At 36.4% G+C, this 24771-nt stretch overlaps 2 protein-coding genes across 4 annotated transcripts in view; both read right to left on the bottom strand.

Annotated features, from left to right (window-relative positions):
* strip2 (striatin interacting protein 2) overlaps positions 1 to 9834 on the bottom strand; it is a 28786-nt gene extending 18952 nt beyond the window's left edge. The window contains exons 1-3 of one of the 3 annotated variants that reach the window (XM_051892094.1): positions 9722 to 9834; positions 1786 to 1855; positions 999 to 1073 (exon numbers count right to left, since the gene is read on the bottom strand). In XM_051892094.1, the coding sequence (XP_051748054.1) occupies positions 999 to 1073; positions 1786 to 1855; positions 9722 to 9745 (169 nt within the window). In that variant the 5' untranslated portion in view covers positions 9746 to 9834. Of the gene's footprint in view, positions 1 to 998; positions 1074 to 1785; positions 1856 to 9631 lie in introns of all 3 variants that reach the window. The other 2 variants (XM_051892092.1, XM_051892093.1) reach the window with 2 other exon arrangements.
* A 4220-nt stretch (positions 9835 to 14054) lies between these two features.
* Positions 14055 to 24771, bottom strand: part of ahcyl2b (adenosylhomocysteinase like 2b) — a 39843-nt gene continuing 29126 nt past the window's right edge. The window contains exons 9-17 of the mRNA XM_051890098.1: positions 24117 to 24180; positions 23510 to 23598; positions 23184 to 23254; positions 21496 to 21590; positions 21317 to 21415; positions 20270 to 20338; positions 19940 to 20018; positions 18589 to 18709; positions 14055 to 17859 (exon numbers count right to left, since the gene is read on the bottom strand). Coding sequence (XP_051746058.1) covers positions 17853 to 17859; positions 18589 to 18709; positions 19940 to 20018; positions 20270 to 20338; positions 21317 to 21415; positions 21496 to 21590; positions 23184 to 23254; positions 23510 to 23598; positions 24117 to 24180 — 694 coding nt within the window. The 3' untranslated portion in view covers positions 14055 to 17852. The remainder of the gene's footprint in view (positions 17860 to 18588; positions 18710 to 19939; positions 20019 to 20269; positions 20339 to 21316; positions 21416 to 21495; positions 21591 to 23183; positions 23255 to 23509; positions 23599 to 24116; positions 24181 to 24771) is intronic.

Genomic DNA, 24771 nt, shown 5'->3' with positions numbered 1-24771 from the left:
TATGAGTTATTGCGGAAGACACACTGCAAATAAAGATCTGTTTATTAAACTGTGTTTTTTTCTCTTTTTTTCTAGTAAAAAAATCTGATCATGCTTAAAGGGGGGGTGTAATGCTATTTCATGTATTCGGACTTATTTACACTGTTAAAGAGTTGCATTCTCATGCTAAACATGGCCAAAGTTTCAAAACACGAGTTGGACGTATGACGGAGTATTTCTGTGCCAAATACACTACTTCTGGTTTCGGTATGGGTTTCGGAGGGTTTTTTCCGAGTATGGCCTTAACAGAGGATGAAGTTTGTTTTTCCGAGGCAGCAGCAGAGTTGTGCATGTATGTTTGGTGATGAATACTTTGTAAACAAGTCCCAGTTCGGCGCTGGATTTGCAGATCGCGGGCGGTGAGTAAAGCTGCATCAGATGTCTGTTTTGTTGGCAATCGGCGCGCAAGTGCATATAATGTAAACAACACAAACGTTTTTGTTCCCTTTTTATTTATAATGATGTCGCAGCTAGCAGACGATCTCTACGCAAAAGCTGTGCACACTCGTGACCTTTTAGCTCTGCCCACGGCAAGTTATACACTTGGAATTGTGAGAAAAAACATGATTAAAAAAGGTAATTTGATTGAACTTAATTGAGAAACGAATTGCAAGTTTGAATTGCAAGATATACCATGCAATTCTGAGAGAATAAAGTCAGAATTGCAAGAAAAAAAAAAAATGTCAGAATTGTGAGATATAAACTCGGAACTAAAAAGGTAATTTGATTGAATTTATTTAAGAAACAAATTAGATAAATTACCTGTTTTATTCCATGGCAAAAACAAGCTTCTATTTTACAGTGTTATGCAATTTGTTTCTTAAGTAAATTCATTCTGTTTTAAAAATGTTTGGATATTTATGCCATGAAATAATGCAAAAAATAATAATAATTTTTTGCAGTGCACTACAGAAACATGACCGAGTCTTTTAGCTGTAATATAACACTGGCTACATTACCATGATTCTTGAAGTCTTCCTCAAAGTAATCCCTGTTTAGACTGAACTCTGGTTCCTCTGTATAGCTGTACAGCTCTGTGCGAGAGACAAAAAAGACATATGATTAAAGGAAAACAAGCACATAACATGGGCTTTTCATAGTAAAATAGATTCATTAAACATTAATTGGCATGTTGCGCATTACAATTAAAACACAGTATAATGAGTCTTGAGACAGACATATTAAGAGGCTTACTCTGTCCCTAAATACTATAGTAACAAACATCAACAGCAAATAACATCTACAAAACATAATATTGTATAATATAATACATAGTAACACTTTATTTTGCTGCTCCCCAACAGACATTCTACTAACTATGAGTAACTTTGTCAACAACATGTCAACTTATTCTACTAACCCAAACCCTAACCTAGTTGCAAAGCTACTTAAAGTTAGTAGAATGTCTAAAATGGACTATCGAAATAAAGCGTATGAACCTAATACTTCATATACTGCTACTTTTAGTATTAAAGGCATAAGCTCCAATATGTCATGAAACACATGAACCATGCACATGGTCACTTTTAAAGTTGCAACGTTAAACTTAGCAGTATTATATATATATATATATATAAAATGTACATCTGTTCTTCAATGAATTTATATTCTATTTCAATGTTACAGCTATGTTTGAACTCTTGCAAGATCTAAAACAGTTCTTGTGCTGCTTCCATGTTATTTAAATACATCCTTTTAAAAGGTTAGATCACCCAAATTCAGTGATTGTTTGTATTTGTGTCTGACCTGAGAGCTCAGCAGTGAAGCCGTCTGTGTCCCCATATTCAAACTCCAGGTTGGGGGACTCCATGGACCCCTGCGGACCAGAAGCAAACAATAATTGCACTGCTACAACAGAAAGTGTAACATGTCTAACATCCTGGAGCATTTACCAACTGCATTTCAGGTCTGTCCACTATTTCATCAGCATGTGCTTTTCCTTGTAATTATGCAAATTCACTCAGGACACACACTATTCTAGTACTTCAACAACTACAGAGTGGGAAATGTCAAGGAAATGTACACATGCTCACACATACACACTGACAGTGAGCGTTTCCATCTGCACAGTACCACACAGGTGCTCAGAAGCCACAAAGATCTAAAAATGAAGAAGCACCACAGCATACTACAGTAAGTGAAAAGTCACAATTAAAGCTACACATGCTGCATCTCAATTCACATACTATACATCCTAAAATAGAAGTGACATTAGGATTAATGCATCTCAAATTATAAAGAGGATGCCATACTATTTTGGTGGATTTTTTAAGTTTGCATCTGTACTTGCTTTTTGGGACAACACTGTGTAAAACTCTGAGAGAGGAAGAGTTTGTAACTGTTCTCTACATCATAAATTACTTGTGCTTCAAAGCGCACGGATGATATGCAATAAACACTGTCATGTTATCTTGCGTTCGGATGCCTGGTGTTTATGAATGCGATCATGTGAGACCCTTCTGGCAGGAAATTAAACCTAATTATTTTGATGACAGACTTTGACTCTGGCATTTCAGAATGACCAACATTTGAGAGGCTTCCAATGCGATTGGTCCACTGGTTAGTCCAGTTATCCAATTACATCCTCTGTTGAGGAAAAGACACGTGAGTTTTTTGTTGTGCATCGATGGATTTATTCGGTAAATGTGTTTCCATCGTAGTTTATGTGCATGTCTTCTTATTGCATAAAAACATTATCCACTTCATTTGAGCACATATGTTTTTTTATTCACACTTTTAGAATGTATGCGCATCTTGACGTTTCCATCCAGCATTTTTTATGTGTCATCCCAAAATGCGAATAAAAATGGGTGGATGGAAACATAGCTAGTGTATTATAAAAGGTACAAAACAGATTTTAGTACTTCAATAGGTTGGTATTAACATTGTATCAGTTAATGATACAGGTTTCACTGCAAATTTAATTTCAATCCATAAAACCTAAAATGTTGCTACCATATTTTGTTTACGGTAAAGTTCTGGCAACAACTATTTTTTCCCCAATAGATTTACTATGTTTTTAAGAGGTTATCAAGAATGTCATGACATGCAGAATGTCCCAATGCTGTCTTGCTTCATATTCAAACACACTTTGCCATAATGAGCAATGTACACACTTTTAGTGCAAAGAGAAATTTGCAAATTAGGATGAATCTACATAGTGCATCATGATAACGAAGCACGATTGCAGAGTTTTCCAGTTTGTGTCCACCTAAAAGGATGTTTCCTGTATAAATGACCGCTGACTGTTGAGCAAGAGTGCACTTTTGCTCAAGTAGTCATGTGTCTTTTAGCCAACTCCTGGACAGCAAAAGCAGCTTCTAAAGCAGTCACTCAACCAAGACTGCTCTGCTCTCGGTTATTGAAACTCTGAGACTGGCAAGAACAGCATCCAAATCATCAGTCCTCATTTTGCTGGATCTGTCTGCTGCTTTTGACCCTCATGACAAAGGGCATCTCAAGAACTGCTCTCCAGTGGTTCAAGTCTTAACTCTCAGGTAGGTTTTTCAGGGTGTCTTGGAGGGGTGAGGTGTCTAAGTCTAACATCTAGCTACTGGGGTACCTCAGGGCTCAGTGTTTGGACCACTTCTCTTCTCCATCTACATGATATCACTGCGATCCTCCATTCAGATATATGTCTTTTTTTATCACTGCTATGCTGATGACTGTACCTCTCACAGACAAGTCACAGCACTTGTATATTGTTGCCCTTTTTGTTTGTTTGCTTCTATTGTTCTCCTCATTTGTAAGTCGCTTTGGATAAAAGCGTCTGCTAAATGATTAAAAGATTAGTTCACTTTCATACAAAATTTTCCTGATAATTTACTCACCCCTATGTCATCCAAGATGTCCATGTCTTTCTTTCTTCAGTCGAAAAGAAATTAAGGTTTTTGATGAAAACATTCCAGGATTATTCTCCTTATAATGGACTTCAATGGCCTCCAAATGGTTGAAGTTCAAAATTATAGTTTCAGTGCAGCTTCAAAGGGCTTTAAACGATACCAGACGAGGAATAAACAAATGATCGCCTTCCAAGTGCTTCCGCCAAAACCGTACTTTCGTATTCTTCAAAAAGCTTACGCTGTATGTCCTACGCCTTCCCTATTCTACTTACGGAATGAACGCAGCACCAGTTACATTTTTTCCGTAAGTAGAATAGGGAAGGCGTAGGACATACATAATACGAAAGTACAGTTTTGGTGGAAGCACTTGGAAGGCAATCTTTTGTTTATATAAAGCATACACATTTACATTTTTTTTCGAAAATGACCAATCGTTTCGCTAGATAAGACCCTTATTCCTCGTCTGGTATCGTTTAAAGCCCTTTGAAGCTGCATTGAAACTGTAATTTTGACCTTCAACCGTTTGGAGGCCATTGAAGTCCATTATAAGGAGAATAATCCTGGAATGTTTTCATCAAAAACCTTAATTTCTTTTCGACTGAAGAAAGAAAGACATAAACATCTTGGATGACATGGGGGTGAGTAAATTATCAGGAAAATTTTATATGAAAGTGAAATAATCCTTTAAATGTAAATGCAACTCTCTCAGAGAGCTACTAAACTGTGAACATTCACACTCACAAACAGTGTTAATGGTTTACCAGAGAGCATTCATTCTGCCCAGTAAATTAAACACCCTATCAGTGTTGATTTATTGAATGGTAATGTCACTAAATAAACTCTAAAATCTTGAGCCAAACATGGATTTCCAGGATTTTCTACCACAGTCTGTCTCAAATGAAGAAGTGTCAGGTCCTCCGAGGCATTTCGATTTAATTGCAGCCCAATTAACATCTGGGGAACACTCTCTGCTCTCAGTTGAATAATAAATAACGTAAGGAGCATAATGTTGAAGATGAAGTGTCTTCTTTCCCCCAGAGGACCACATCAGTTTCTCTTACTCTAGTGCTAATTCTTATCTACTTAAAGATAATGTGCTTCTGCGGGACATTCACCTTGTTGCAGCTAATTTGGCCTCATTGTTCTGCTGAATTTCTTTCTCCCAATCTTTGTGTTTTAGAATGCAGTTTTCTTGCAGTAGCAGTGGACTTTTGAATAATACTGATGGTTTTTTTCCCCTCCTTGAGTATGAATTCCATATTCTCCTGCATCAAATCTAAAGCTCAACTAAACCATAACAAGGAGCAACTGAATGAGCTGCACGCCCCTCTATCCCTTGAAACAGACTGAAATAATCTGTAAATCTCAAAATGTGACAGCATTGACCCACTGGACCAAAAACAAAAAGATGCCAGTCAATATTCATCATTTAATATTCATAACCATTTAATGCAGCCAGATACAATAATTCATCCCTGTATTTTTTTACCACCTATTCTTCATTGCATGGTGTTATGTTTATGTTAGACTTGTCCCATAATTACCACTCTGAAACTCTATTATAGAGGCATCTGACCTCAAAAAAACATCACAACTGGGTCACCCACTACAATGCTTTTAGCAAACCTCAGATTTGCTTTCATATGCTTCCTTTTGAGTAAAGGCCTCTTTTGCCACCCACCCGTACCCGCCAGCATTATGCACCACTCTTCACAATGATACTGAAAGAGCTCTTGATCTTGGTGATCTCTGTTCTCAGGTCTTGAACTCTGTACCTTTTTCAAAGTGATCCTTGACCTCTTTCTACTTTCTCATACAGTACTTTTACAGTATGCTTTCCTTTGACAACTATAAGTGGAAAATACATTAATGACTTTACAGGAAGTGGCCAATCGAGGAAACTTAAAATAAGTCCCCATCAGGGTTATTATTGTTGTTAACTAAAACTATTAAAAACATTGCAGTTAATTAAAATAATAAAAAAAAAAAAAAAAAAAAATATTGGTTGAAAATTACAAACTAACGGAAACTAAAACTGAAATAAAAATAAATTAAACCTAAAAAGCAATTTAAAAAATAATTTAAAAAAAAATTTTTTTTTACAAAAGCTCATAATGATATGACTACAATTAAACTAAAATTAACATGAATAAATTACACCTAAATAGCAATATTTTAAAAAAATGAATAAAATGACAAAACCACATAATGAAATGACTAAAAAAAAAAATTTAACAAAATTAACATGACTAAATTAAAGCTAAATAGCAATATTTAAAAAAAAAAAAAAAAAAACACTAATAAAATGACAAAAATCACATAACGAAATTACTAAAAATTAAACTTAAATTAGCATGAATAAATTAAACTTAAATAGGAATATCTTAAAAAATGAATAAAATGACAAAAGCTCGTAACAAAAATGAAAATATAAAAATAAAATATTAATAAAGCTATAATAAAACTAAAATAAAAACTAAAATAACACTGGTCCGCATCAGGCCAATTGTTTTTCATCTATGTAAATTAGTGATTAGGGTAACATTTTACAATAAGGCTCGTTTGTTAACATTAGTTAATGTATTAACTAACATGAACTAACCATGAGCAATACATTTGTTACTGTATTCGTTAATCTTTGTTAATGTTATTTAATAAAAATACAGCAGTTCATTGTTTGTTCATGTTAGTTCACAGTGCATTAACTAATGTTAACAAATACAACGCTTGATTTTAATAATGTATTAGTAAATTTTGAAATTAACTAACAAAGATTAATAAATGGTAGAAGTGCAGTTCATTATTAGTTCATTTTAACTAAAGTTAACTAATGAACCTTATTGTAAAGTGTTACCGTGATTAGAAATAAAATGTAATTTTCTTTTAAATGTATAATGGATTATGGGCTAAAATGTATATTGGATGTGAGAAGAATATAAATGCACATCATCATCATAATGCACATACATTATGCATAATTCATGTGCAGTTGTGCACACAAAACTAAAGATTTGTCATGTTTACCCTCTTCTCTCTTTCTCTGCCAAGTCATAGACATGTGTGGCTCAGTCAGGAGCATTTTATTTTGGTCCTTAGGAGCAGATGGCATTGATACTCATGGTGAAAGGCTCTAACTGAGAGCTGTGTGGGAGCGAGAGAGAGAGAGAGAGAGAGAGATGGGCTTTCCTTTTGACAGCGTTACCGACACCTTCCCTAAAGGTTATATTCCCAGAAGCAGAACACTCACGTCTGATTCAAACCAACGCCAGACACTGATGGTTTCAGAGAAAACAGGGCAGGTCAAGGGCCAAAACATCTGACGCATAGGCAAACTGTGGATACTTATAAACTAGAACAACGTCCTGTAAACAAAATACACATTTATGTTGTGAATCATGGCGCTGATTACTCAGACACGTGAGTATCATATATGATACATCAGTCTTTTGAGGAACATTTGTTCATCTCTCAATCATCATAAACCTAAGCATTTAAATTTCGTCTTACTGAGACATATTATTGCCAAATATTAAGTGATATTCATATGCATTTTGTGCAAGTTATACTGTTATAAAGATCTCAATGATTTACAATACCAGCTATCAGAATTTCATCTAACTTTTTGGCCATATAAATATCAGCATATGCAGAAAATTGCATATCTCTAAATAAAACTGAGGCGTTTACTCCTCAAATATGAGCTCCATATTCTCACTATATCATATGAGCCATAAAAGCCTGATGTATCAAATGATAGTAAAAAACCCCCACATAATCTTAGTTTTTTTGTTAGCATTTTTTATATTTAAAAAAGTATTTTTCTGACTTATTTCATATGTCAGGCTTTACAGGGTTAAAATTATATTTTATATATATTTTGAGTATATCCACTTCAAATTCAACATCAAATCTAAAGCCCAAAGAGCAGCTGAATCAAAACCCAACCAAACTACAACAAGGAGAAACTGAACAAGAGTTGTACGCGAAACAAACTGGAATAATCTGTAAATCTCAAAACGTGGCTGCATAATGTGGTTCCCTGTGCCAGCATTACCCTACTGGACCTTAAGACCAAAAGATGCCAGTCAGTATTCATCATTTATTATTCATAACTCATTTAATGCAGCCAGATTCATTCTAATAATTCATCACTAATATTAGCGTGTACATACCATAAGACCATGTACAGAGGTTCACATCCAGTATATTCTGGTTTAATAACAGATCACTCACATATTTGACTTTTGAGTTTCACTTCTTGTCATAAGCTCCAGCCATGCACATCATTTTAAGGCTTTTTGTGTACATTCAATACGCCTCCCCGCCACTGTCCTAGAAAATTTCTGCTGCAGGAGGAAAACACGCTCTAATTCCTCTAAAAAAAACCCTAACAAACCCAACAATATTCAATGTGCTCAAAGATCACGGTCGAGGAATTCATTACCATAACTTCACTATTCTGGACATATTCCAGCACAATATGTGTTACTGTCCTTGAAGACTGAATATGCCATGCGCTGTGCCAAAAAGAGACTCAAATATGCATTTGCTTGCTTTTATTATGGATGGATGGATGGATGGATGGATGGATGGATGGATAAGCTAGACCTCTGGATGGATGGATGGATGGATGGATGGACAAATTGATAAGCAGGATGGATGGGTGGATGAATGGATAGATAGACAAATTGAAAAGCTAGACCTCTAGACCTCTGGATGGATGGATGGATGGATGGACAAATTGATAAGCAGGATGGATGGGTGGATGGATGAATGGATGGATAGATAGACAAATTGATAAGCTAGACCTCTGGATGGATGGATGGATGGACAAATTGATAAGATGGATGGATGGATGGATGGATGGATAGACAAATTGATAAGCAGGATGGATGGTTGGATGGATGAATGGATGGATGGATGGACAAATTTATAAGCTAGACCTCTGGATGGATGGATGGATGGATGGATGGACAAATTGATAAGCTAGACCTCTGGATGGATGGATGGATGGATGGATGAATGTATGGATGGATAGACAAATTGATAAGCTAGACCTCTGGATGGATGGATGAATGGATGGATGGATGAATGGATGGATGGACAAATTGATAAGCTAGACCTCTGGATGGATGGATGAATGGATGGACAAATTGAGAAGCAGGATGGATGGATGGATGGATGAATAGAACTCTTCCTCTTTTTAAATAAATGCAATGAAAATAAATAATTCACCAGCAGATTGTATATTACAAATCAATTCAACTCCAAAGTCTATTGACCCCCTTAAAGCCCAATATCACAATAAATATTATATAATAATAAGCTAATATTAGTCAAGCTTATGAAAGAACTGGTTTTGAATAAAATATCATAATGGAATTTGTGCCCACTGACAGCGATGGGTTAATGTGACTTATACACATGTAGATGAAGAGCCAAATTAATACATGCTCAGCATTTTATATGCGCATGTGCACATATCCATACATACAGTGGAAGAAGTGGGAATTAAAGACAGAAACAAATGCACCCTTCAAATTTCCTCTTCAAAGGCATGCACGTGAAACGCATGTATACCCCCTATAAAACCATCAGCCAGGCACACCGGATCAAATTCCTAAGGTATTTTTAGCACCATGCATGTTTCTAAAATAACAACTCGAGTCATTTAAAAGCCCCAGCAACAAGCCACCTTACACACATACACACCCCTCTACCCCTGCAAACTGTCAGTGCGCTCGGATTACCTCCGAATCCTTCTGCTGATGGCTGAACCCATCTCTCTCTTGAGCCAGAGACTTCTGTCTGTTACTGTTAGAATCATTAAGTAAAGGTACCTCCATGTCGTCGGTTTGCTGCATCTGTCAGTCTGTGGATCTGTTCGCCGCACAGAAATACACTGTCACACTGGAACGGACGCTGCTGGTTTCCACGTTCAGAATTATATCCGGCCCCGCCGATCTGATTGGCTGCTGACGTAACGCCTGCGGCCGGCGAGCCACGCCCACACCGCACTTGACCACGAAAATGCAGGTGCTACTATTGCATTCGAGTGCACATCATGTGCCACTACTTTAAACAATATTAAAAGCAAAAAAGACTTGTTACTCAAATTTCTTTACTTAAACGTTGTAATTTTACCCCTGGCATAAATTGTTTTCTCCTACATAGATCCATATGTTTTTGTTTATTTATGTGTTTTCATATTTGTTGTGAGTTGTATATGTTTGTACGAATTTTGTGTATATTCTGGTGATGAATAGAAAACAAAACAAATAGAGAGCACATTATAATGAACGTTTTTCCATTGAAAAACCTGACCGTAATTCTCTCAGAATGTACTAATTTTAATAAATGTTTATTTTGGCTTTAAAATTAGTTAAAACCTGCTATAATGAATGTTAATATCTTGCTTTTTTATTTAATATCTGGGAGTGTGGACTCACCATAATACAGCTTCTCGTGAGTTAATTTTGATTTGAAAATCAAAAAAACACTACAGAATTTCTTTTAAACACCCTTGTGCATATATCTTGTGTAGCTTATTAGTTAGATGTGAATACATAAATAAAAGACAGAAATAAAACAACCAGTCAATCAAAACAAGACATGAATGGCCTTTAGAGAGTGCTGTTGTGATACGACCAAACAAAGTGCTATTATTCACATTGAGGAACAGAAAGAACACTGAGTTTTCTTCTCTACATCTATAAAGAGCCACATTGTGACGTATTTGACGAATTATTGATCGTTGAGAGGAAGGGGACACGTTCGGCATGGCAGTGTCTACACATACAAATCAAGCCAAATGGGAATGACACTTTAATCAACATTTTAATTTGAAAGTGTGAAAGACGCCCACCAGAAACTGGACAGACTTCGACAGAAAAGGTTAAGACTGGCTGTGAGGTCAAATGTATTTCTGCAACAAAGGCCACACACTTTATCTCGTTCAAATGATGCAACATTCTCAGAAGGTTCTTCTCAGAAGGTTTAAGATATAATATAAACACCGTTTTCAACACCGTTTAAAAACGCAAACTGCTTTTTGGAGGCCTGAAAACACAAACTTTCGAAAGCGGGTTACAAAGTGCAAGTTTTTGAAAACGGTACCGTTATCATCTCCGTATAAACAACAAAAACGCTGATTTGTGAAACAGGTGAAGTCATGCGCATGCGTATTACGTGTTCAGTCTATTCACCTTATTTTTCAACACAGAAGTAAGGTGTTTTCTGTGAATGTGCGAGACTTACGATTTATTAGCCACTAGGGAAATAACTAGAAGATTAAAGGCTGCAAGCAGCGATGAAAGGGCCCTCGCACGCAGGGCCACCACCACTCGCTGGCCTTAGGAAAACTGTGAATAGTGGGCGACATGCATGGAAGGGAGTAAATACAGGAGAAATGTGGCAAAGTCATTTCAAAGTGCCACACTTCCAGTTGCCAACAGGTGGCGCTATGACTATAACTGAATATTGCCATGTAGATGTTTTCAGGCCAGGACTATAATCAAACATGTGAAGTTTGGAGCAGATCGGACATTGTATGCCTGAGTTACAACAACTTCCTGTTTTGTGGTGTTAATCGCAAACATTAACACTTAGCCAAATGTTGCATGATTTAACATGATTCAAATGAGTGAATTACAATGTAAAGCATGCCATTTCCTGTTGCCAGCATGTGGCGCTATGACTAACTGAATATTGGCATGTAGATGTCTCCAGGCCAGGACTCTCATCAAACATGTGAAGTTTGAGGCAGATCGGACATTGTTTGACTGAGTTACAGCTTCCTGTTTCATGGCAAAACATCAGACTTTGTCAGGCCACCACGGACACGCCCTTCAACGAAAAATCTAGATCTTCGCAATTTAATGTCGCAAAGGCCTTTAGATTAGACTGACCAAATATGATGTTGATCTGATTAAAGCTCTAGAGGAGTTTGTTAAAATACAATGTCTGGAAATGGTAAAAACTGCAAATATTTTACAGAGAAAATTCAAAATATCTCACTTCCTGTTGGGTTTTCAGATTTTGCACACAGCGACTTTTTTTGTATGTATTGGGGTGTTAGATGTGTGTACCGAATTTCATACCTGTACGTGAAACGTAGCGCGAAGGGCGCTTAATTGAAATTTTGTAGTTGGTGCTATGGAGCCATTTTGCCACACCTAATTCTGAAGCCCATATCAGACATAAATTTTCACCACTCCTGACGCGTGTGCAAAGTTTCATGAGTTTTCGAGGATGTTTAAGCCCTCAAAAATGCGATTCATTTCAGACAGGAAGAATAATTGACTTAGCAATTAGGGTCCTCACACCATCGGTGCTCGGGCCCTAATTATCAAAGTGCAGTAAACTGTAAAACTATTTGCTACAAACCAGCCTGTTTATAGCTAATTAAGACAATAGGCCTACATTAAAATAATATAAGAAATACCAGTTTGCAATATTAAGCAGCATAAAGAGCTGTTTTGTGCAGCTAAAAATAACTGGAAGTGAATGACACCGGAAGCCAAACACATTAAAATTACAAATGGCCGCGCCCGCTCTTACCTGAAAAATAAGGTGGATAGGCGCGTAGTTTTTATTTACAAAGTGACATCGCCAACTACTGGCCTGACATGAAACATACAGTGTTTTTAGTCGTTTTCGCGGATCCGTGTGAACGGGATCGTTTTAACAACGTTGTTGTTTGTACGTGAAAAACGCAAAGGAAAAACTTTACCGTTTTTAGCACATCGTTGTCGTGTAAGCGCCCGCTCTGTCATACGTAACAGGTCAGAATGAAGATAACCGACAGCGGCAGCCTCTGAATGTGTTGTGCACCAAAAGAAATAGGCTACCTTAAAATGGTAACATAATTTAGCCAGTTTTGTTCGTCAAATTTAAAGTCATTATTTAACATCCCTGAATCCACCTAAATGCATTGATTTATACCAACAATGCGTTAAATCAGCTGTTTAGCTATTTGCAAGTTACAGTGTTTGTGCATGTAGCCTGAAGGTGTGAGTGACAACAGCAGCTGTTCTCGTTTACATACATACCCTCTATGTATCCAGAATAAACGCCCACTGTTTACACTTGTCCAATTATAACTCCAACCCATGACCTCAGTGTCCAGGAATATACAAAGTGACTAAGCGCACCAAGAATAACAACAGCTTTAAAATACCTTATTTTTAGGCATCAGCCAAGTTAAAATTTGAGATACTTTCCTAAAGGCATCATAACAGCCCATCATCATTTAAAATCCCCTAAATGATAGTCCTGAAACAGAGCAGTACTCCCATCACTTTCAGGAAATTAAAGGCAACAGAAGCTGAACGCTTATTCACTGTCTTTAAACAAGCAGTCTCCTCATCACAGAAAATACAGGATAGAGTCAAGCTTACACCAGGAAGGAATTCAGAGCTGTGCAATAATCAAATAATACATCTGAAATTAATCATAAGCATATAAAAAAAAAAAAAAAAAAAAAAATCAATAATAAGCCAGGAATTAGATCAAAACTAAAATATATGTGCAAAAGTATTTCCTGGGTTATACTTTATGCCTACAACTTTCAGCATTTGTGTGACTTTTAAACATCCCAATGCAAAATAGGGAATTATTTGTGCTCTTTATTGTGAATCAGTTCTGGTATTTAAAAACAAAAAAAAAACCATCTAGAACAATAAAGTCAAACACACATGATACCAAGTACACTGCAGAAAAAAAGATTTTCTTAATATTTTTGTCTTGTTTTCCAGTACAAAGATCTAAATATTCTTAAATCAAGATACATTTACTTGGGAAGCCAACTGGCTTAAGATGTAAAGTCTTATTGGCTGACAAATTAAGTGAGTTTATGCTTTAAAAAAATCTGCCAGTGGGGTAAGAAAAATATTCAATTCAAAGGGAAAACAAGATTATATATTATATTTCTTTGGCAGATATTTTTATTGTTTTAAGCAAAAACTCGATTTTGATTATTATTTCTGCCTCTCAAATAAATGTATCTTGCTTTAAGAATGATTATATTTGTACTGGAAACCAAGACAAAAATACTAGTGTGTGTGTGTGTGTATATATATATATATATATATTTTTTTTTTTTCAGTGTAATAATCTGATTTTAAGCAAAACAAAAAATACCGCAGTCGGTAATACCTGCAAAAAAAAAAAAAATTAACATTTGTGATTTTTATTTTTGTTCCTCAAGATTACAGATTATTGCTCATCTACCATCACTTGCAATAATTTAACATTGTTGACAACTCATCATTTAAAGACTTTCTTATTTGTAGTGAAGATTTACAACAATAAATATACAGATGTTTGAGCTTCTTTATGTCAACGCTCATTCTCCATAAGAGGTGCTGGTGTTGATCCCATGCGCTCCACTCGGTTAGAAAACCATCCCGAAAAATCCTCGGCAAAGCCCAGGCCTGGAACCACCGTCTACTACTGCCACACAGCAGCAAAGACATCAGTCTGTGCACACAAGCCTCTTTAAACACATTGTAATGCACACGCACACACATGTAACCACGTGCCAAAAAAAGTAAGACAATGGGTTGAACACATTTGAACAAGACGTACACTAGCTGATGTGCTTTAGTACAGAGATTGTGTGTTAAGCAGATAAAGACAATGTGACAGAAGGATTATTGAAGAGATATGGGGTATCAATACATTTACATTTTTAATACTAATGTAGACTCTTTGAACACAAACTACAGAAGAGCAGCACATACTAACAACGTCAGAACAATCATTTAACCCGTCTTGTGTTTGTAGAGAAAACATATGTTTGGGAGAAAACATAACACTGTTATATGCCTTTAGGGTTTTGTAAAGTTGCACTGCAAAAATTTTTTCTTACTCATTATTTTTGTCTTGTTTTCCAGTACAAATATCTAAACATTCTTAAATCAAAATACATTTTCTTGAGAACCAAAATGAAAGCTTTTTTTTTTCCTGAAAAATTGATCAATATTAACCCTCCCAAAGCATTCAGGACTGTTTTGACCCAGAAGAGGTACATACATTTTTTTTTTGTAAAAAATCCCTAGTTTAGTACGAATATTAAACATGTTAAGACTTTCAAAATACACATTTATTTTATTTTTCATATTTTTTTTAAATAAAAAAAATAAAAAAAATGTAAGAGATATAAGCATTTAAACAATTTTTTTTTATTTTTATACCTTCTGCGTTCGGGTCTGTTTTGACCCAAAAGTGAAATATGGCTTTACACTTTTTTTTTTTTTTTAATCTATTGATTAGATTATCTCAAATTACTTCTATAAAATACATTTATCCTCTATCCTACACTCACACACATTTTTTCCGTCCCACTGGATGAACACACACACAATAATTCTGAAACTAAAATAAAATAAAAAAATTAATATATGTTTTAGATCAAAAGTTCATAGACCAAACAGTCTAAATTTAAAAAGAAACAGGGAAGTCCACATTTCACTTTGCTGCCACCTATTGATGAACCATTGCAGCACTAAAAGGAGATTCAAGCTTTTTATCATCATTTTTTTCATCTGAAAGTAAGTTTATGCAAGTAAAAACAATATATTTTGTTTGAAAACATTTCAGAGTAATACTGATGTTGTTTTGTTAGAAAAAGTAGTTTCATAAATTAGACTGTTTTGAGCAGTCATGAGTTAGAAGTTCAAAGGAATTTAATTAAATCCATTGACATCAGTGGAGTTCATATTAGTAATTCTCATATTATATGCTCATATAAATTACATCTAATGATATATTCGAAAAAAATTTCTCATGAATATTGATAAAAAAAAATATATATTTTCTTGCATCACACTGGGCTTTGCTGTAGTTCTTGTAACATTTTAAATCTCAAAGAATTTCTCAATTTTTAATTAATAAAAAGGGGGTAAATGCAGTAATAGCATAATAAAAAACATGGTAACATTCAGAACTTTAAAAAGCTTGCACATTCACTCATGTTACTGACCAGATACAATATGGGTTTAGTTAAAAAATGTGAAGTTATGACTGTTTTATAACCAGGTCCAAATGGGCCGAGGAATGCATCAGGCATATACAGTTTTTTAATGCATTTCGAGGGCAAGTTTATGCCTAAATCAATAAAAAAAAATGTCTTGTTTTTCCTTTGAATTAAGTGTATTTTTCTGCCCCCACTGGCAGATTTGTTTCTCTTGTTTTAAGCATAAACTCACTCCATTTTTATTATTTTTTTTCAGAAAAAAAAGCTTAATATCTTAAGTCATTTTGCTTCTCAAGTAAATGTACCTTGAGAACGTTTCAATATTAATACTGGAAAACATAAAAAAATACTGATTAAGAAAATCATATTTTGCAGGATGATATAAAGCAGCCTAACGTGTGAAACGCCTCAGGAACAGTAATGTAATGGTTTATCATATAACAAGGACCATAAGTAGGACAAAACATGTGACAGTCCTGAGCAAAGAAAAGTGACGCCACATTAAACAGGAAACAGGTAAAAAGTCATTTCGATTCCCTTTATGACAAACACAGATGGCAAAAAGAAGATAAATTTCTGCCATAAAGATTTTCAGAAGTATAGTAAAATAAAGGTCCCAATTTTATTAGATTTGAATATCCCAGTCACAAAGGCAGCTTTTGCTCTACAGGCCTGCAAACAGCAAAGCTTTCCTTCAGTCCTCTGAAATGGGTACACAGTTGGTCTTGGCTTCAGTTAAAACACACACACACGCGCACGCACGCGCACGCACGCGCGCGCACGCACGCACACACACACACACACACACACACACACACACACACACACACACACACACACACACACACACACACACACACACACACCTCTCTCCCATTGAGGACCTGGAAAAAAAAAAACTCAGTACCGGATTAACTGTACATTTGGTATCTCATTGATATAGGCTCTACTTCACAGTATATAAAACAAGGGTTTCATTAAATTTCATATTACACTAGAGTATCTTATAACATTTAATTGCTTATTTTTATAATGATAGAGGATGAGTTCATAGGAACAAAAAATGATGGCAGAAAGAAAAGATCAAAAAAAAAAAAAAAAAAAAGTATAAATATCTTAATATACACCCCTGTGATTACACAGCCTGACGAGTTTCAGCAATAACGTGGATAGATTTGTGAAAATGCGCACAGTTTGAGCGTTTCCATCTCAAACATCAATACTGATGTTGAAAACTGTGGAAAGAGCGTGTTGCTTTTGGGAGGGAAATTTGACATGCTAATGCCTCAGCCAATGGAGCTTCCAGTCTATATATGAACGGTGGGGATAAGCCCCACCCCCGAATCGTCCACAATCCAGTTAAATTTCAACAGCTTTTATTTAGAACCAAGAGAGCGCGAAATGTTAAAATCTGCTGGAAAAGTTTTAAAAAATAAACAACAACAAAAGAATAGTGTGATCAACTAAAAGAAACGATTTCAACCCCTGCGCCCAACCGTAATTCTGTCCCACCCGCCATTTTATATAAAGAAAAAAATCATCATGTAGAAAACAAGAGAACAGGACGCATGCAAGTGGCATGTCCATGACTAAATCATCAGGTATGATTGAACATTTTCTTTTTTTTCTTCTTTTTTTTGTCTTTACCGTAACTTAAAACAATAAAAGATCTCTAAATGGATTACGTACAACTAACACATGAAGCTAAGAAAAGATGAAACGGTGAAATCTCCACTGAAACGTCGCTAGGTTGCACCACTGGCAGTAGCAGCTCATAAAAGGTTAGCCATGTTATTCTAGCATAAAATAAATAAATACTGCCGTAACGCTAATTAGCCACGCCCTTCACCCCCCCCCCCCCCAACCAATCAGATCAGGGCTTCTCCCTCCCCTTCAAAGGCAGGCTGTGACACACAGCTCTGTCTCGCCTTCGTCTGTATGAATTATGGAGTCTTGGTAATTTCTTTAGTCTTCGTTTCCCATCTGTAATGCATCTAGTACCTAAAAATAAACATCATAAATGATTATTAAACATAATATTAAAAACAGACAGGTTGAGGAGTTTTTAAAGTGCCCCTATCATACTATTGTAATGGCTCCTAATTTTGTTTTGGAGTTTACATGCATCCAAGGTCAAAAAACACTTTAATTTGATCATAATATACATCGCAGCATCAGCTCTTTTCTCACAGTGAAACGGTTCGATAAAGGATTCAGTCTCTCTAAACCCCACCTTTCTGAAAGCTTCCTCTGCTCTGATTGGTCAGACGGCCCAGTCTGTTGTGATTGGTCTACTCTGCTCTGATTGGCCAGATGGCCCAGTCAGTTGTGATTGGTCTACTGTTTCCAGCACGTGTGTGGGAAAGAAACGCCCATTACTATATCTGAATTTCAGCTCCTGATCTTCCTTAGCACTTGATACACAGTGATACGAAGAGTAACGACGGCGTCAGTTTTACAGTATCAATCTCATCCTTTCCAATGAAGAACATGCGTAGTTATGTAAGAGGAAGTGAGACTGGAATTGCTGAAGACTCATTTCAGCAGTTCAGAATCAGAGAAGACTTTTAGAAGACAATAACTTTATTTGTCATGCATTATGATCTTTAAAACTTTGCAGACCTTTTGCATTCACAAACAGCTATATTACACACCTGTATGAAAGGTGATATTTGAAAAAGCATAATAGGGGCACTTTAAATCAAACTATTTTATCAAGCAGCCGCTGACCTGTAGTAGTTTGGCTTGAAGGGTCCATTCTTGTTCAGGCCAAGGTATTTAGCCTGTTCATCAGATAGTTCAGTCAAGTGCGCATCAAACGTAGGGAGATGAAGACTGGCCACATACTCATCTGCAAAAACAGCAGTTTAGTATTTAAAAAGTGTGCACCAAGTAAAGACACATCATCAATATAATTTGCACTTAATGCTCACTATTGTTATGCATAACACAAAAAATAAATCACATTCAGGAAACAAAATGTTATTTACACCATTGTGTGACTGTTATCTCAGTGTGACTGTGAAAACTGAGGTATTTAAAAACAATGACGCATGTTTAGTCAAGACACACATACTGTATCGACAGACATCTATGTTTATACCGGTATGTGCCTGCTATGTGCTATTCACTGTCACAGTGTTGCTAAAGATAGATGTTAATTAGTACAATCTTCATATTACATTCCTGGAAAGATGACGGAAAATTTACTCATAATTGCTGTCCTGTGGCAAAACTTGAGGGCAGTTGTGTTTAGACAGTTAGGTGCGACCTGGACGCATGTCTCGCAAGTGGTGAGATGTTTTGCTAATAAAATGGCTGTGCCAGAAAAACTTTATTATGTCTGGTCTCTCTATATCATATGAGCTTTTAGTATGTTTCACACATATGAAGTAAGATGATTTTAATGTTTTCCGACATCAAGTAGCGTTTGGAAAACACTAGTGTGGACAGAGAGCGTTTTGAAACAGATTTTTTCAAATGTATCTGTATTAATGTAGACATAGCCTCAGAGAATCGAGGAAATCTACAATCAGAAAAGCAACAGGCGAACTGAACTGTAATCAACTACTTATCTTTCCACCTCCTCTTAAAGAAGCAGTCTGGGATTCAATCTCTCATATATTTGCATGTTCTGTGAGGATGAGCTGAATGAAGTGTAAAGGAAAGGATGAGAAATGACAGAACGGTGCAGTCTGCAGTGAGAAGTGGCAGCCGTTTGTGACAGCATGACCTATTTTCAGCTGCTTCCTGCTCCTCGGGGTCTATGCAGGATCCCACACGGCTAAACTCTCTGCACCGTGTGCCACAGAAAACACTGAATCTTTCAACAGGCTGAAAACATCCGTGCAGGGCACAGACTGAACCAATTACAGTGATTACACCCCTAGACAGCCATAATATTAACACAACACTTGAGGATTTCACTCAATTACTGGGTTTACTACATGTCACACTTGTCTTAATGGAAGATAAGCAGCACAGAACTCTCAAATAGCTAGTTTCAGGTCATGCATAACCATTTAGCAGGGTTTAGAAATGTTTTTTTTTTTTTTTCCATGCACATTTATATACTTCATACCCATTTTCTTAGGCAGCAGGTAGACGTCCTGTTTGTAGCGGCCTTCAGGAGCATTGTACAGCTCTATCAGAGCCAGAGCCTGGGGAAAAAGGAGCAAGAAATCAGTCACCATGACAACAGCAAGGCTGACACACACACACACACACACACACACACACACACACACACACTTTATGTGCCTGGGGTTCATACTCCCACACAGCACATAGACTGAGAAACCCATTCTCTGATTGGACTAAAGTCAAATTCTCGTTGCAAGCACACAAAAGCACATTATACATTTAATAAAGTCATTTGTGTTCATTTTTCAATCTTGTTCTCTCTTCTCACCTGGGTAGTAGCAGTGATGGACAGCACAAAGGTAGGAACAGTGGAGCAGCTCAGGTTTAGAAGGCGACCCTGGAAATATATATATGGACTATATTAGACAAGTATTAGATTAGTTACATTTTAATCTTTTCTTTTTTCTTCTTGTTTATAATGCCAGTGTAAAGCACTCTGAATTACCACTGATAAAATAAATACTTGCCTACATAGGAATATATCCCAGGTATTTAGAAACACTACACATTATATATATATATATATATATAAAAACAAATCATGCATAAATGTATTTATATTGAAAGACATTTACTACATCGAATGTAACTGTGATTAAGACATTATGAAGATGCACTTAAAGTGCCCCTTATGTGCTATTTTAAAAGGTTCCTAATTTTGTTTTGGAGTCTCCTACAACATAATATACATTGCAGCATCAGCTCCTTTTACACAGTGTCTGAAATGGTTTGATAAAGAATTCAGTCTCTCTAAACCCGCCTTTCCGAGAGCCTACTCTGCTCTGATTGGTCAGATGGCCCAGTCTGTTGTGATCGGTCTACTCTGCTCTGATTGGTCACATGGCTCAGTCTGTTGTGATCGTTCTGTACAGCGTGTCGGAAACCAAACGCCTATTACCATATCTGGATTTCAGCTCCTGATCTTCCTCAGCATTTGAAACACAACTGATACGAACAATGACGACGCTGTCAGTTTTACCATATCAATTCGAGCTGGAGTCCTCATCGTTTTAAAGTGCATGCGAAGTGTATTTCCTTTCGCAGTGCTGTAAACATTGTCTGCTTGACGTGTCGACAACACGAACAAAACTCTTCCAGTCTCAGCTACAACTACAGTGTTTGAGAGCACGTCAAAGTAATCGAATCGGTTCTTTTTTTTTTTTTTTGGAGACAACTCCATTTATCTGCACTTTGATCTTTGAAATTTTGCAGACCATTTACATTCACAAACAACTTTATAACTACTACATGAAAAGCAATATCTGAAAAAGTGTAATTGGGCAAAAAGTGTAAATCAAAAATTCTAATCTCAAACCTCCGCCAGCAGCACTATCCTCTTTCCATCTGGCCAGATGACATGGTCCACCTGCGATCTCACCCGCTCCCAGGTCAATTCAGGGGTCCGCAGACTTGCCTGAAAGGTTGAAGGAAATGTGTTAACACCTATTATCAAATGAACATGTAATACATTTTGGGTTAGAGCAGCTTTCTCACCACATCAATCTCAGTATTGGAGTGGCCCATGTTGCAGACGATACAGCCGTTCTTCATGCGGTCCATGTACTCTCTTACTACCACATTTTTATTGCCTGTGGACATCACACACAGTAAGAATGAGATGAATGTGAAAGAGAAACTCTGAATGATTCTCGGTTTAGCTGATGAAGGGAGCTTTGGGAATGATATTGATCTGAAAAGCGCCACATAATCCTGGAGAATCCCACCTGTCTTTCCTTCATAGAAAAACTAAATGGACCAAGAATCATTTTGAACCAAGTCAAAATGCAATTACTAAGAGTAATTTCATCCACAAGTTGCCTACAGATTACACTGTGATTCAGGTTTGACTCTTGAATTGTCCTGTTCATACTACAGGATATCTTACAGGAATGTCTTGAATCTGGTCTATAATCAGAACTGCCGTCAAAACGTATTTAACTGAAATTCAAGACTGACTGCAGCTCAGGCATAATTACTTGAGGTGTCCGAGTCTCAGATGTAATTAACTTTAGGAAGAGCAATCCATACCAAAATCACTGTGCTAATAGCAAGTACATTTACATTGTGCAGTGAGAGTTAGAGTTAGAGTTATACAGGCAATAAGCTGAATTCAGTTACATAACAGTGTATCATTTTGAGTCAGTGCAGTGTCTGCTAAACACCAGCTGATATCTAACACTAGCTAGGAGCTAAAAAAAAAAAAACCTTCATAAGCATTTTAAACGAATAGGTATTATTACTGCTGGTTTTACTACTATTTGACTGAACAAATTCCAAATGAAGTTGTCATATATAAGAGTGGAACAGTGTCCGCCACCCACTTTTTCAGCGGTGTTGGTTCCGGAAGTATTATTTTTGTCCATTAATTTCTCCCATAGGGATTTCACAAAAAGTCTTGGTTAAAGAATTATAAGCCATGAACCAAGCCAACCAGCTATGAGGTGAATCATAACATTACAAAATCTGATTTGAAGCCAAAAAGTATTTGAAAATAGGACAAAAATACAAAGGTACAAGACTGAGTACTTAACGGCTTTATTGATAAAAAGAACTACAATCCCATGAAGCATTGCAAACAGCATAATCGAATGGAGACAGCATAAAAACGATGGAGAAATATAAAACTACTCAAAAAAAAAAAAAAATTATATATTTATTAAGTTTATTGCAAAATATGCACACACACACTTAAGTATTTTGAGAGCGTAGGAAGATCGGCTCATTTGTATCGCTTCATGGGAATGGGTCGAGCTAACAAGATTTTTGGGCAAGTTTTCACCACAAATTCTGCTAGGTTGAAATAATGTGGGCTGACGGGTTCAGCAGAATCAAATACCATCGATAAACAACCTTGTAGCTCACAGTAAGGTTGTCTTTAAAGATTAAAAATCTATTTCCCTACGGAGAAAATTAATGGAGTTTTTACTTCCAGAACCCAACTGTTCCACATCTTAAATGAGTAACTCACCTAAAAATAAAAATAAAAAATCTGAATTTTGGAACAAACAAGGAGAAAATTTAAAATGCCATTTTTACATGCAATTACAAAAAATGCAAGGATGCAAAAAGTAGACCATCCTTTTCATTTTTGAGTAACTTTTCATAGCTTGTTTAATCAGTCAACAGAATAATCACCATGTAAACCTTTGACATTTACAACAGTCAATTGGATTTAAAAATACCTGTGCAGGTGATGACAATGTCGACTTGTCGGATGACTTCAGTGAGTTTTACCAGCCTGAAGCCGTCCATGCTGTGTGATGAAAAATATAAATTAGAGACTGTAGTCTTTCTAAAGAGTAATAAAGACTAACCATGTACTATCAGTGATTACAGAAACAATTACAACAGTTAGGAAAGTACTGTAGTATGATAATTTGAATCAGGTGTGCAAAAATGTTGAAAACAGTCCTGGAGAGCCATTCACAGCTCAAATTAACATATTGGAATGACATTAAGTGTAATTCAATGGCATCCAGTAAAGGGCATCACTGCTGATCAGACTCACCAGGCCTGTAGGGCACAGATGGGGTCAATCTCAGTGACGTAGACGATGGAGCCCATTGCTTTGAGAGCGGCACAGCAGCCTTTCCCCACCTTATTACAAACACAAAGACAAAAAGGTTCAAAGAAAATTTATATGAAGCACACATGGACCCAATGTGATTGACACAAACAGGATATAATGAACATCCTTTGTTGCTCCTGGAAAAACATTTGTATCAAGCAATCAGGTTGACTTTCCCATTAGAATTCAAAAGTAACACATTTAGAGGTATTGCCCTCTAGTGGCCATATCTGGTAGTGCAGCAACGCAGTGGAGGTGTGGTCACCAAAAATGATTGACAGAAAATACAGAATATGCAGACAGAACTGCAGAATGGTTTTAAAATGGTTGGGGCTTAACTTTGTGGACAAATTGCCTTTTTAATTTAAAATTTGAAAATCAATTTATAGATTTTGCAGGGCTGGACATGTCAGATACCAGTCACTGGAATAAACAAATTCTTTTACATATAATGCCATGAACATCCTGACGTTCTGAATGCAGCTCTCCAGAGGTTCTCATAGGAAACAGTTATTAGCTGGAAACAATTGCTGTTTAATGATCTCACCTCTCCATATCCACAAACCACCACCTGCTTCCCTCCAAACATCACATCTGTGGTTCTCTTTAGACTTGAACACAAAACACAAACATGCTCAGTAAAACCATACAGCACTATACTCTGAACATTTAGTCTACTAAAGAGGACCTATTATGCCCTTTTACAAAGTCCTGATTTTGTTTTTGGGTTTTACTAGAATAGGTTTTCTTGCTTAAATGTTAACACTCTGCTTAGTTTCTGTCTCTATGAAGCCCCTCCTCCTGAAAAGCGCAAATGTTCCGTTTGGCCGGCGTGTTTGTGAAATGTCACGCCCCTTACCACAACCATGAGTTTCAACACACTACTAACTAACTCAACCAGGCCCCGCCCCTATATTTTACATATGGTTTGGGCGGGAATTATTTAAATGAGGGATACTGTGACGTGTTCATTCCTGGAAGAAAACTGAAGACTACAATGGAGGCGTTTCAGGGAGTTCAGAAATACTGATATAGAGAATAACTCCCACTGGAGGGACTTTGTGCTTTGGAATTTGTAGACCTTTTTCATGCTCAAATAACATTACACTAAAGAAAGTTGAAAATATAATCAAGGCATAATAGCTCTTCTTTAACCATATTGATTGGGAAAACTACTTTGAGTGAGACTTTTCCTAAACCTA

Source organism: Ctenopharyngodon idella, chromosome 4 (genome assembly GCF_019924925.1).
Source record: "Ctenopharyngodon idella isolate HZGC_01 chromosome 4, HZGC01, whole genome shotgun sequence".
Lineage (NCBI taxonomy): Eukaryota > Metazoa > Chordata > Actinopteri > Cypriniformes > Xenocyprididae > Ctenopharyngodon > Ctenopharyngodon idella.
The sequence above is the reverse complement of the archived record's forward strand: the minus strand, read 5'-3'. Positions and strand labels throughout refer to the sequence as shown.